The sequence below is a fragment of the Anser brachyrhynchus genome (assembly GCF_964034855.1).
Source record: "Anser brachyrhynchus genome assembly, chromosome: 6".
NCBI lineage: Eukaryota > Metazoa > Chordata > Aves > Anseriformes > Anatidae > Anser > Anser brachyrhynchus.
This window is the reverse complement of record NC_137700.1, coordinates 28,474,296-28,488,873: the sequence shown is the minus strand read 5'-3', so window position 1 is coordinate 28,488,873 and position 14,578 is coordinate 28,474,296. Positions and strand designations below refer to the sequence as shown.

Below are 14,578 nucleotides of genomic sequence, written 5' to 3'. Positions count from 1 at the left end.
TTTACAGTAGTATGATTTGTTTTATAGAAGGGATAAGATTGAATAATCAGTCCCATCTCAGAATTTTGAAGTGATATGATAAGAATGAATGTATTATTTCTTGAATCATCCATCCTTTTCATTTTTTTTACCTCAGGGCTACGGTTTTCCTGTGAATCGACTCTTTGATCTTTTATTTGAGATAAGAGACCAGTACAATGAAACACTTCTTAAAAAGTGGTCTGGATTGTTCAGGTTAGTATTTCAAAATAATTAATTGTGCTTTTCGTATTGCATCTATTGTTTTTGTCTTGAAGTTTTCTTGATAGAGTTTTAATTCTGGAAGAATCGATTAAGTCTATATGAACTAATTAAGTCTATATGTAGCTAATCTTCAGGGAGGAACCACTGAGGACTGTTTTTATGGTTAATGGGGAGAAGGAACCCTCCTTATTTGGGACTTTATTAGAGAGTCACCAAAGAGGACACCTGTTTTTCTTCATTAGGAACCTAATCACCCTAGCTAGGCAATCGCTATAGGTCATTAGGTTCCTAATTTAGGTTATCTTAATGTTTAAAGTTAGCTGATATGTGTATATCCCTGACAAGAGTCCTGACACTGCCAGTACATCATCACATTCTTTTAATGCATGTGGGTTTCCACCTCTTCCTTGGAATTGCTTGGTTGACCAAATTGTAAGCCTGGGAATAGAGTAGCCTAGAACTGTACTCAAAAGCCTGTTTGCAGATAGGGTATGATGTCTAAATATACAGATGTTGTTTACCATAAAAGATGTTATATCATATTGCAGAAAACCTTAAAATGAACTTGACTACTTAAGATTCTCAAGCTCTCTAGACACCTAATATAGTCAATGGACTAATAGAGAAGTCCAGAGGATACTTCAGTAAAGCTGTGTCCATTTGTGTAAAGTTCTCTGAATCATCTCCGTTGACTCTGTGTAGCTGTGGTACTGAAGTGAGATGTTCTGGATATCTCCTTTAGTGTAGGCTACCATAATTAACAAACATCTCACTATGGTTTTCCTTGAAGCTGACTAGTTGATCTAAAATTCCTTTATTGTATAATTTTTTTGAGACACACATAGTAAAATGTTTTCAGCTATTTTTGCTCTGTGATAATACATGGTCTAAAGAGTTAGCATATAAAAGATAGTTTCAAATTAATCTAAAAATAGTTTGGATTTCTGATATTAGAATGATCCCAATTCATAACATTTTGTGGTAGTAAAATTTATATCCATTTACGTATTTTAACTCTGGAAAGTACTATAAATAAATTAATCCCATTTTTTTTTCACTTTACCAACAAATTCACCAGGGATATTTTTGAAGCAGACAACTACAGCCCTATTCCTGTAGCAAATGAAGAGGAATACAAAATAGTTATAAGCAAATTTCCTTTTCAAGATCCAGAACTTGATAAGGTAACGAAAATTTTATGTTATTAAAGTTTGCCAAAATTCAATTAGGGACTCATAGGACAGTAATGATATTTATAATTAAAAAATAATTAAAATTTGAAAAGCTAGGTAGATTAAGAGGCTAAATCACCTTCTCTGAATGTAATTATATAGTAATAAATAAATATGAAAATTAAAGCTTAGTAATTTGTTCTGATGCTTGAATGAATAATGAAACCCATTGTTTTGTAAACAAATTAATAATATGGTTTAATTAATACAATCTGTCTTTAATTAGTTAACTTAAATTTTGTTGCAAGACATTGGGTTTTGTAGCCCAACAGTATATTATATATTGTAACATTGCGAAAGTACAAGTAATGATAAACAAGGATCTATTAGAGACAGCAACTTCTTTATTTCACTTTGTAAATTAATTATTTGTGTTTGGGCATGTGGGACAAAGCAGACACAAAGGGACTGTAAATAATTCTGCTCTACTGGCATCCCACTATTCTTTCATAGCATCAGCCATTCTTTCACTAAAATATGCTTTCACAGAAAGATGGCTAGTAAGTTCTGCTTTCTAAATATGGTTTTGGTTGTACTTATCAAGTAGTATTAGACACATGGTGGAGTCTGCAGAGGGTAACTAAATCTAAGGACCACATGACAGTTGGAGTAACTGGTGTAGAGGGAAACTGGTTTATCCAAGATCCCTCACTACAGATATCTGCAAAAGTAAAAAGAGATTAATTCTGTGATTCAGCAGTTCATAGAGAAGAATAGACACCCCAGAGGACTAATTCCATTTTGATGCATCTGTGATGCCTATTACGGATTAAAATGAATTTCACCTCTGAAAACGTGTATTTCTCTACAATTAGTATAAAGAGAGATGAAACGTCTAATATTGCATTATAGATTAGGATAAATCAAATTCACAGTTTTACAAGTAAGTTTATCCTAGGAGTTGCTTGCAGCACATTAGGCAGAACTGAAACCAGAACATGAGTAAATATTTAATATACCAAATCCAATCTGACTAGACAAAACATTCTTTTCTGGACTCCACTGTTCAGAAATCTAAAGATGGAATGTGCCAAACTCTCGTGGTTTGGTTATATAATCTAATGTCTGCACTTTACTCCCCGTCCATATTCAGAAATTAAACAACTGGCTTTTCTTTCTTTTTCTTTTTTATTTTCTTGCTGGTTACTATAAGAATCTGTTGACAGAAAGAATGTTGTGTCCTTCTGTATTGACCAGACACTGTACAGGATTGCACAACAAATTGCTTCTCCAATTGTTGAGTGTAAGAAGGTTGATACTCAAGCGCTGCTGTTAGAACATTGTGAAGATCTTTATAGTTGAATACAATTGCTCTTGTTTTATCATAAAAATTCATTGCTTGAATCAGATGGACATATATATGAAGTAAATTTTATCATTAAAAATGTTTTCTATCACTGTTGAATGACACAAATGCATGGCACTTATACCACATACGTGTTACATCAAATAATCTTAAATAAGGAGCTCTGGTTAGAGGGGTGGAAAGGTAATCTGTTTTGGGTTTTAATATAAAACCTTTGAGCTGCTGTTGATTTATGCTCTTATTTAGAGAAATAGAATTCTGCTAGGATGATACAGGTTGTTAATTATTTTTCTCTTGGATTAGGATCTTTCTGTAATAAACAGGAAATTGTTTTGCAGATTTCAAAAAATTATGTATTCAATGAGGAAATAACTGGTTTGTGTGTTTAAATATAGTAGAACTTCTTTTTTCCATCCAAATACAATATCAACTTTAAAAATGAAGTGAGAAGTGTAATTTTATTATTGCAGATGACTAGTATTTCCCATGTGTTCATCTAAATTAATGAAAAGAATCCAAACTATGTTAAAATTTTGTGAATCATCTAGAGGTAAATATGCAATAGTAAATATATGTCTAAACATTCTCATGATGCTTTGAATATCTCAGACACATTGGACAACTTCTGATTTTTTTTATTTCCCTTGTCAAACAATAAGCATTTTTTTGAGCCTCTCTTCACACTTAATTCTATATCTTGTCTATTCAGACTGTTTTCTAATGTGTTTGTAAATTGCTTTCTACAGAGGGATCTTAAACTACCTACTGTCTCTAAACTTTATTGTAATTAAAATAAGTGATAATGTTATATTTTGCTTCTAAGCTATTTAAAAGATTCAGAAGTTAGCTCAACACATACCACTGTTTATATTTGATGAAAAACATAAAAGCATAAGAGATTAAAACATTGGTAGTGTTAAGTGGTTTTCCAGTTGTTGTGTTTAATGCCAATCTCTTCTTAGAATCAGAATTTGAAGTATAAGATAGCATTGTCTTTTATTTTTACAGCAATCCTTTCCAAAGAAGCTCCCAATGTCTCAGTCAGTGCCTCAGATTTATATCCAGGTTAAGGAATTTATTTATGCAAGCCTTAAATTTTCAGAGTCACTTCACCGCAGGTAAGCTTTAAGTCTGACGAATGTGAATGGGTATAAAGTAACCTATAACTTCCAGGTGAACTAACAATATATATTAAATTGAAAATACATTTTCCTGGGTACTTTCTTGTTGTGCTTGTTTAATAATTTACATATTTAAGTTTTTATATTTAATCTGTGATTTCCAGTGCTATAACATATTTGATATGTGTACATGTGTGTGTATGTATGCTGTGTGTGTAGGTGAAGGTAGCTTGGCATGGTGAATACTCTAAAGCAGTGCTGTGGCTTTTTAAACGGTATTGGCTAATTCAAATAATCTGAAGCTTTTTTGTTTAACAAACCCTGTAAGATTTCAAAAATATGCTTTTATACTGATCATTTCAGAAATAATTGTGTAGAACCCCTGATTACTTCAATCTAGCTTTCCCTCTTTAGTGCTTTGAGTTTTCTTAGTGATGATTTCTCTTGCAATAAACTGCTGTCTGCATGCTAATTCCGTCTTCTTTCCCACCTTTTTCTGAAGGAAAACATCATAATTCTCCCGTCTTGTTTACTCTTGTGCACCTCAGAAGCTCAGTTTTAATTACATAAAATAACATTGTAGATCTGAAATCTGGGTGGTATTTGTGGCTGCTCACCCACTTCTGCACTGTTAAAGATGTAAATGACTCGCTTTCACACATTCTTAATTGATACAGTTTATAATTTACGCGTACTAATTGGCACATGTTGACCTCTGTGGTAACTCATTAAAAAACACAAATTACTCCGTCCTAACTGCTGTGTCAATAAACATGTCCAAAATCTAAAAATAACAAGTTTTGCTTCAACATTGAAATTTAGTTAATGGATAATTTGGTAAGTGAAAGAGGTGTTTTGTGCGTTAGAACACAGACGATTTGAAGCAACCAGATAATCAATGCATATAGTTAATTCTGAACATGAAAAGTTCTCTTTGCAAGGAAGAAAATAAGTTTTACTGCAAGTATTGTCATGTACAGCACAGTTATACATGTTTTTTTCAGCTCAACGGAAATAGATGATATGCTCAGAAAATCTACAAATTTGCTGCTAACCAGAACTCTAAGTAGTTGTTTACAGAACCTAATTAAGAAGCCTCATATAGGTTTAACAGAGGTAAGTTTTAAAATACACACTCAAAACTGTGCTGTTCTAAGAAAATTAGTGCTAAAACTATTCTTGTGAATTTTGATATAATATAGAGTTAAGATTGTGTAATAAAAGCAAGTTGTGTTTTCTTTAAAGTTGACATTTTAAAAAGGTGGAGAAGTATAAAGAATTGTCAATATCTACTACATAGATAAATAAAAAAGTAAGATAAAGCGTTGGGTCTAGTTGGAAATATATTTACGTAAGGATGCTTACTGAGAGATAGGTGACAACGAAAGAGATTTGTCTCCTGTATGATAAACAGGGGGTTGCAAGAAATTACCTGAAAACTCTTACTGCTTTGCTTGCGTACAGGACACAATTCTTGTGTTCTGCTTCTGTCTAGCACATAGCAGGACATTGCCAAGTTTATTTTTCCCTTTTAAAAAAAAGATAGGGAGAAATAGCAAATCACTCTATGAACATTCACTGCAGGTCAGGAGACAGCAGGTACTGACTGAAAGATGATGCATGATATTGCTGAAAAGGCATTAGACTGCTGCCATTAGTGCAGTGTTATGTCATATTGAATGTTGCTTTTAAACTGCAAGAATCCCTTTTATAGATGAAATTTTAAAAAGATGATGAGGAGGAAAGCTCTAAAATCATGTATTGCCACGTTAGTAAGACAAGCCATGCAATTTTTCGAGATAGTTTTCTGAATTATTGTAGTTAGCACAGGAATATGTTAAAGGATATACAAAACACACTAATATATTTGAGGTATTTAATTATCAAGACAATATTTTTTGTGAGAAAAATGTTCAAAAGAGAAAACTGTTATTTTACCAAGCATTATGGTAGGGTTCACTGAAATATGTTGGAGCCAGGCAGTCTAGTGAGGATGGCACTCTTATACTATTGTGTCAGTTACTATGCATTGTCTGTGTTGTCTAATTTGTGAACTGAATGTGAATAAAGGTCCTTCTTGTACGAAGATTTATATTGTGTATATCTATATCATACATTTATATCAAAAGCAGGTTTGTTACTATTCGGGGGGTTGAGGAGTTGGCAACCTTATTTTTGAAGTTTCCTAACTTCCTTATGCATCACTTTTATTTGATTTTTTTTTTAATTGCAGTAATTGTGTTTGTTTTGTTGTTTGTTTACTTGTTTTTGTGGTACAAGTTAGTGTTTTTATTTTGGCAATATATTATCTTTTGTTTCCCCTTTTCTTAATTCTAAAATATCAATTAGATTCATTTCACTGAGTAAGTGCCTGCAATCTTCATTTTTAAAATGGCATCATTTGTATGTAAACTGTGGTATTGCTCCTTAATGGTATTTGAAAGATAACTTTAAAATTGCCAGTTAATAGCTGGTAACTTGAAATGCTGTAATTAACTTCTAGTAACACTGCTGTTGAAAGAACTACCCATTTATAAAAAAATGGCAAAGGGAAAAAGGCTTTATATAGTAATTGTTTATTTCTTGTAGCTTGTTCAAATCATCATAAACACAACCCACCTGGAACAAGCCTGTAAATACCTTGAGGATTTTATATCTAACATTACAAACATTTCACAAGTGACTGTTCACACTGCAAGACTTTATGGACTTTCTACATTTAAGGTATAGTTTATGTCATCTGTTACATGACCACATGAAAAGTTAATTCATTTATAGTGATTTTAATGTTTTTTAAAATAAAAGGGAATGAGGGGAAAGCTGCACATTTTCTCATTTTGACTGTGTAAAAAATCGGAACTGTTAAGAATTAATTTATAACACTGAGCAGATAAACACTTTTTATGTTATCAGTATTATCTGAAATTTGTCATTATATGAGAAGCGCATCCACATTGTTTCAGATACATCTTTTACTACGTTACAAAATGACAAGTTAAGCCTGACTGCACCAGAAGCTTTCAATAGATTAAGCTCCAAGCTGTGTAACATCTTCCATTTCTGAATGGAATCATGCAAAAACAGCAACTGTAATCTGAAATGTTTGTATTGTTTGGTTGGTTTTATTCTACAATAGAAATATTTGTGGTATATTTTCAGACTGTGTAATGATAATATAAAAGTAGTATTAAGAATGTGATACAAAGCATAAAATATTCTTTTTAGAATTCATATTTTATTTACATGTCCTTTAAATTTTTATGTGCAGTAATGGTCATTAAAATGGAATATATAGGGCTAAATATAAGTAATTGTATTAAAGTATAATTATCTACAAAAAAGTGTTAGTATTTTTTATCTTTAAATAGTAATAGCTATCCTAAGTAGGAAGGGGAAGAAATTGAAGAGCATTTATTCCAAAACACATGATTTTATCACTTATATGTATATGACTGAGTGGTTGAGATTATATTCAATATTGTATATTCAGAAAGCAAATCTATATATGATCGTCTATCCAAGTGGCCTTTTTGGTTTAGAATAGAAGCAATTGCGTGTGCGTCGGGAGGGACTTGGGGGTTTCTTTTTGAAGAAAATATTCCTACAGAAAAATAATCCTCTATAAGTCACCTTGTCCAGTTAACTCAGCCAGTGTGTTGCCTTCTCAGTCACTTGGGACTTTTATATAGAAATTTTTGGAGGAGAAACAAAACATTAAAAAAAAAAAAAAAAAAGGTTAGAAGGGATTCCAAAGCAGCTGTAACTTAAACTTTAGGTATGTTGTTGTTCCCCCCCCCCCGCCCCCCTTTTTTTTGTTTTGTTTTGGTTTTTGTTTTACAGTGTACACTGAAACAAAGGAAGATGGGATAAGGAGAATTAATCCTATTTAGAGTAGTTCTGTTTTCTGCACCTAATTTTTTTTTCCTCTTGGTACAATATGTAGCCTATCCTATTATAATATCCCCTCTGGCATACATTTTAAAGATGGGTGAGGTGACATCAACATTGCAATACAGTTCATATTTCCACTTGTTATCCAATAATTTTCCCATTAACTTTATTTTTTTTTCCCCCAAAGGGTTTAATGAATAAAGCAAGGCAGAAAGGTTCTGACTTAGCAGCTGTAGCTACTTGTAGCCATTGTCCTGCTAGTATGGTTTTACTAAATTTTGACCTATCCTGTTAGATATAGGCTGAGTAGTTTGTTTGTTATATACTAGTACTGTGCATGTGTATTTTAATTTGCATATGGCACAGTACAGAGTGAGCAGTGACAAACATAAGAAAATTTTTCTGGTTTCTCTCCTATCTCTTTCCCTGGAGAACTTAGCACAACATTCTCCACTTATAGCAGAACATTCTTTTCTCATTAATCCCTATTTTTTTTTTTCTTTCCCTTTCTATCTTAATGAAAAACTACATGTGGTTCCCCAGCTGGGCCCTCATGGAGTTTGGTATGCTATACGATTATTAAATTCATCTCCTGGTGGCGAATCATGTCATGTCCATTCTTTCTGAGTGATCAAAAATCTCCTTTTATTAGCAGTGTTGATCACATTTACATTCCATGAGATGATCTTACAAATTCATCTCCACTTTATATTTTAATAGAAACCCTCAAACCTATTTCATTGCTACTATATTAGAGAACTGTTTTTCCCATTTTATATTATATATAAGATGTCATTTTAAAATACCATTCAAATTCTCCAAGCATTGTTTCATGTGGCTAGAAGGAAAAATAAAAATAAATAAATAAATAATGCTAGTTTCATTTTATCAAATTAAACAATTGTCTAGCGTTCAGTATTTACAGCTACCCTTTCCAGCTTTGGATGACTGACTGCAGAAGTGGATACCATTTTATTTCTTTGTCTCTTGAAATCAGTTTTTGATGCAATTCTGTCACCAAGTTATGAAATGGAATACTTCCTCTTCATCTGCCTCTTGGAGCTACTGCTAATTCACTCTTTATCATGCATGGGATTCACAGTGCTGCTTCTCAGAAGTAATTTCTGGGTTTCTAATCTGTTCACAGTTTTCTCAGGGAACAGTGTACAACAGTCCTTGCTTAAAGTGTTGGCAGCATACTGCTGCTGTTGTAACCCAATAACCAAAGCAAAATAAAAAGTAGCCAAAACCAGGCTTCCAGAAACAAAAACCCATGGGCTGGTCTTGTCGTTGCCACTTAGTACAACCAGTTAACTGTTGAAGATGATACAGCCACTCCATAAATGACTTGGGTTTTGTTTGTTTTATAAACCAAGTAATCTCACTAAGCTTAAGCAGATGTATTTGCAAGCCTTGATCTTATAGATTGTTGAAACTGAGGTTTCATCATTAATTAGAAACTTTAAACAAAGAATTAACTTTAATTGAAGCTGTTACATTAATAGCCATCTACAAACTGTGAATGTCAACATACTCCTTTGTTTGAGACATTTACAGGTTCCCAGATTGTTATGTGTTAGAGGAGAGCTGGTTAGTGGAAGCTTTTACAAGTTGGTTTGGCAGTAAAAATGCCATTTTTAGTGAACCATACCTTGATATACCTACATGTCAGGACCATATGCTTGCTCACTTCCTCCTGAAGTGCCTCACAGCCTGGAGCCTGGCTGAAGATTGAATTTGATGCACACGATGTGGTGCCACGTTTAGGCCTTTAGAGCCTTTTGATTTTTCTTTATTTCCTTTTTCCTTTCTTATTTGCACCTTGTCAGAACTGCCATGATTTTGGGCTGGTAATGGGCTGGTAAGAACTTGTGATGGGACTTTTATCCACTTTTATGTTGCTCCAGTGTACCCAACCTATTTTTCCTCTCTAAAAACCCTCAGCAACTGACCAGTTCATTTAAAATTAAACCTCTTAATTGATTTGTTTTTCAAGATCATTGAAGAAAGTGTCATCTTGAGCCCGAATCAGAGTATAGAATTTTTCCAGTATCATTAAATTCCAGTCTGGCAAAAGCATGCCTTTCCAGCAAGATACACTTTATCAAACATCTGTAGGTAGATCACATTGCTTCTATGAGGATCTATCCTAAACTTGCTTAAATGCTAAAAATGCTAAATGTTATCTCTGATCAGATAGATCATTTCTACATCTACTGTCCCAAAAGGAGGATCTAGATGGTGGCAGAACAAAAATGAGTGTGAGGAAGTAGGGGAGCGCTCTGTATCGGTGTGTTATGATCAGGATATGTAAGGGACGGTGAAAATGATGCGTATTCTTCAGATGTACAGCATTAAATTAATTACATAAAAATGCTATGATTGCTGGACCTCCTGCCGTAACAGATGAAATAATTAGGTTCTTTTGTTATTTTCTTTGTAAGAGAGGGTAAATAAACCTTGTATCAGAGAAAAACACAAGACTTCGGTTTAATTGATGAAAACTATTTATCTATGTTCTACTAGTATTTTAGAATTCTGACAGTTGTGCACTTTATTTATTTTCAGGATGCAAGGCATGCTGCAGAAGGAGAAATATATACAAAACTTAACCAAAAAATAGATGAATTTATTCAGATTGCTGACTATGATTGGACAATGTCTGAATCAGATGGAAGAGCCAGTGGATACTTAATGGACCTTATAAACTTTTTAAGAAGCACATTTCAAGTTTTTACTCATTTACCTGTAAGTATTGAAAATTAAGTTTAATTTCAAGCCATTGTAGCTTTATTTTATTTTAAAATACTGATATTTTGAACAAATATGTGATTTTTGAATTGCATACATGCTAGCAGATTAATTTTTCAGTATTTTCAATACAGACGTGTTTTCAGATGTTTCACTATGTTGATGATGCTTATCTATCATAATAATTAGAAAAATGCTTTTGAATAGTAATAATTATAACAACAGCTAATTTACAAATTGTGTAAGAACATAGGTGGTTTTCTAGAGCAGGCTAGTCCTCAAATGGCCTTCTCTGTACAGTTCTGTATACACATTCATTGATTCAGAGGACACCAAATAGGTGCAAGTCCTGCATTTGTGCAGAATATTCTGGAGGCCTTGGGTTCTCGAAAGTTTTTTTTAGTTAGTCATTTGATTCTTGTTAAATGAGCTTCATTGAAACAAGTCCTTGTTCTTATTCAAATATATTCTTTGTCACTTTGTTCTAGGTAAAAGGGCATTGGCAACCTGTTTTGTGTGCTCATTGTTATATTCTGTTGTCTGATTTCCCCTTGCTTTAAGATAAAAAAGACAATTTCTAATTTGAGTTATCATCATTATAGTTTATACCTTTGTAAGTATGGAGTAACTTCAGTAAGTCTTTTGAGCTGCATCTGCTTTTCATCAGCTTGTCCTTGGTTGCTACCGTCACACTTATGTCTGATTGCTTTACTCACATGTAATGCCTGTCAGGAATTAGTTCTCAATGCACAGAATGTTTCTAGGCTCCAGACTGGAAGTAAAAGATAATTTATTTCCATGCACAGCAAAGTTTGAAGTTGCTGGCATAGCGGGCTTCTCAGGTCTTCTAAATCATGTTGAGTGGTTGTGATTCTTCAGTCTATTTTTTTAATAACTCAAAATGTATCACATAATGTTTATGTGAATGGAAGTATGAGGCATGTGCTTCCATGCCAAGTAAGTCAAGCAATTTTTTAATAAAGAATAGCATGTTTGTTAGTTAATTTCACTGTCACTTTTTGTCACTCTTTGAACAAATGGCACTGCTCCTCAATGGCCGTGTGCATACAGCAGCTGTGAGCAATGATGTACAGCTTCTAGAGAAAGATGTAAAGAAGTTTATCATGAGTGTATGTTGTGATATACCTGTTCTAAAATGGGGCACAGACAGAAACTTAAATAATGTTCTTCTATAAGCTGAAATGAAAATGTGGTTTCCTTGAATGAGATAGTTTGTTAGGAGGGTTGTAAGGATGCTGCTATGGCATTAGGACTTGAAAAGCATGAAGGGAATATAAATAAGCACCTAGGGGCACAAGCCAAACTTTGGAGAAAACTAGTTCCTATGAGGAGGTTATTCTGTAATTTCAAACTCTGGCCAGGTTACATGCTGGGGCTGTAAGATTTACTAGTCTGCTCTGGCAAGAGGGTTCTTCTAACTTGACTTATCCTGTGCATCACTTACTGTTCTGGCTTGGCAGATTGTAGAAATATACAGTCCTATAAATGTTGTTGTGCATGAGCTGTGAAGATTATATGAAAATGTGTATACAGTTTAATTTTGGTGATTCTGGTTAGATACATAGTAGTAAGTTATTTTCATTAAGAAAAAAAAAAATCTACAGTAAAGATATCTTCTGTGGCAAGCTCAGAAGTAAGTTCCATAACTCAGTAAAACAGTAAGTGCTGTGGAGTCATAGGTAAAACTAGATTAGCATACGGCACAGTTAAAATTTAGAATAATTTTAGTATTCATTTTCATTAACAGAATAAGAATGTCACAGTGTCATTTCTATAATAATTTTGTATTGCTGGCAGAAACATCCTACTGTGCAAAATAGTTCTTCAGAACGATGCCTGTAATCAGAAATCAAAGAACAGAAGTTCTGACCACTGGTTGTAATTTTACTAAGGAGAAGAGTGGGACGAGTAGAGGAATCTCTTCTCTTACTACCATAGTGGATCCAATTGTGCTGTAGTGCTAGGGCTTGGGGCGCTACTTTGCTGCATTCATTCTCCATAGTCTCATTCAAGGGTCACTGACTCTGTTTGATACTGTTTCAAAATCTAGTCTTCTGGTAAAAGTGTTATGCTATGTTCTTTAACAATTTTTTTGGCTGTTGTCAGATTCCTGCCGTTAGATTCCTGTCTTGTTTTAGATGTGTGTGTAAGCTGTGTAAACACATGGGGACGTCTCCTTTTGTGCTCTCGCATGGGCCTATACAGAATTATTTCTGTAGAAATGTAGACACATGGAATTGCTAGAAACATCTTACATCTCTGAATGTTTTTTCTCTCAAGTTTTATATCATAGTATTCTTCTCTGTATTTATGCACTGTGCTTTAGTGTCAGTTTGGGGAAAGAAAATATATTTATTTCATCTTCCAGTTATAGTACCTTTAGCTTTGTGTTAAAAAGTATTAATGCATTGTGTTACATTTAGATTAGTACTGTCCTAAGCCATTCTAAATTTTGTGTGAATTAAGTTAATAATGTACAGATTGCCTCTATAGGCCATGACAGTAAGCATGGCATTTATTTTAAAACCAAAGTATTTTGGAATCGATTATCTGTTATAATGAAAACTTTCTGGAAAGGCATATCAACAGATGTTTCCTAATTTGAAGGATTGCTAATTTGATATTTTGGCATACTTGTCCTTATTACAGAAAAACATTTTATTATTGAATTAGTATTACTTCAGTTATAATCTCTTAGTTGGGCCTTGACAAAATACTATAAAAGTTCAGTTTTTTTTCCTTTTTTAAAAAAAAGAAGGAATTATGTAGATATAATTGTTATTTTTTGAAACTTTTCCTTACCTTTTATTGCTACCAATTTTTTATTCTTTTTTTTTTTGATGTTGACAGTACATCTTAATTTTTTTGTTTTGATTGCCTTACTGGTTTCCTTCTCAGAATAACAACAATGACCATGCAGCTATGTCGGTAAGTAGATGAAAGATGAAGAAAAAGCATGTGAACTGAAAAACTATGAACTGCCTGCAGGCTTATTGCTTCAATTTTTAATCATTTAATAAAAAGATCTTTCTGTTTTGCTGATGACTTGCTGTGTACCTTGTGTGATTGCATGCAGGAATCAGGTTAATGACTAACACTGGGTTTTCATGTACTTGAAGGGCAGGAGCCCTAAAAACCTTGCAGAAGGGTGGTGGGGTGTGCATTGCATCCCAAATGAGATCATTTAGAGGAGGCTGAGACCTTTTGGAAGTGAGGTCATGTATCAAAATGCAGCTATAAGGCATGCATACAAAATAGGGGTGGAGCGATAAAACAAAATAAAGAATCAGTGAAAGTTCCATCGTTCCTCTGCTACATCTGTCAGAAGTCAAGGGAATGTGTACCCCCAAATATATATTTGTTTAGAAGATGATGAATTACATTTACAAATTCTTCCAAGTTCTGATTGTTTTCAGGTCATCAATTTATTTGGCATAAGCATTTCCGTTATAATGAAAATGTTGAAATTCATGTTGTTACTTTTACTAGTTTTCTGTGAATATAGAGTTCTGGTTTATCAGCTCTAATGTGTTTGAATCTTATTGCTGTATGCTGCTTAATTGAACAAATATACACTGTGCCATTCACTATTTAAGTGAATAAATGTATAAGGCATTACCGTACACAGTATGGGGATTCATATGTTCAAAGATGTATTTTTTACAGTTAAAATTATATCTCCTCAGGGAAAAAATAATTAACTCAAGACATCGTATGTTTTAGATCAAGGATACTGACTGGAGCAAAAGCTTCGAAACTCAGTATCTAATTGTTCCACAGATCTATTCTCGTAGTCCTGCATTCAGTAAATCACACACTTTAAATACATGTGTAAGAGGTGGGCAAATACGAAGCAGTCATTTTATCCTATTAGTTAAAATATTCAACTTATGTTAAAACAATTTACAGAATCACAGAATTGTGTAGGTTGGAAGAGACCTCCAAGATCACCTAGTCCAACCTCTGACCTAACACTAACAAGTCCTCCACTAAACCATATCACTAAGCTCAAC

General features: G+C 33.4%; 1 protein-coding gene across 13 annotated transcripts in view; it reads left to right on the top strand.

The window, feature by feature from the left end:
• Positions 1-14,578, top strand: part of EXOC6 (exocyst complex component 6) — a 93,025-nt gene that overhangs the window by 39,170 nt on the left and 39,277 nt on the right. For 6 of the 13 annotated variants that reach the window (XR_013952642.1, XM_080597188.1, XM_080597185.1 and 3 more), the window contains exons 13-19: positions 137-234; positions 1,322-1,427; positions 3,790-3,899; positions 4,907-5,018; positions 6,492-6,626; positions 10,362-10,541; positions 13,464-13,493. Coding sequence is in view for 11 of the 13 variants with exons in the window: in XM_080597188.1 (XP_080453314.1) it covers positions 137-234; positions 1,322-1,427; positions 3,790-3,899; positions 4,907-5,018; positions 6,492-6,626; positions 10,362-10,541; positions 13,464-13,493 (771 nt within the window). In the remaining 2 variants the exon portion in view is untranslated. The other 7 variants (XM_080597192.1, XM_080597190.1, XM_080597194.1 and 4 more) reach the window with 3 other exon arrangements.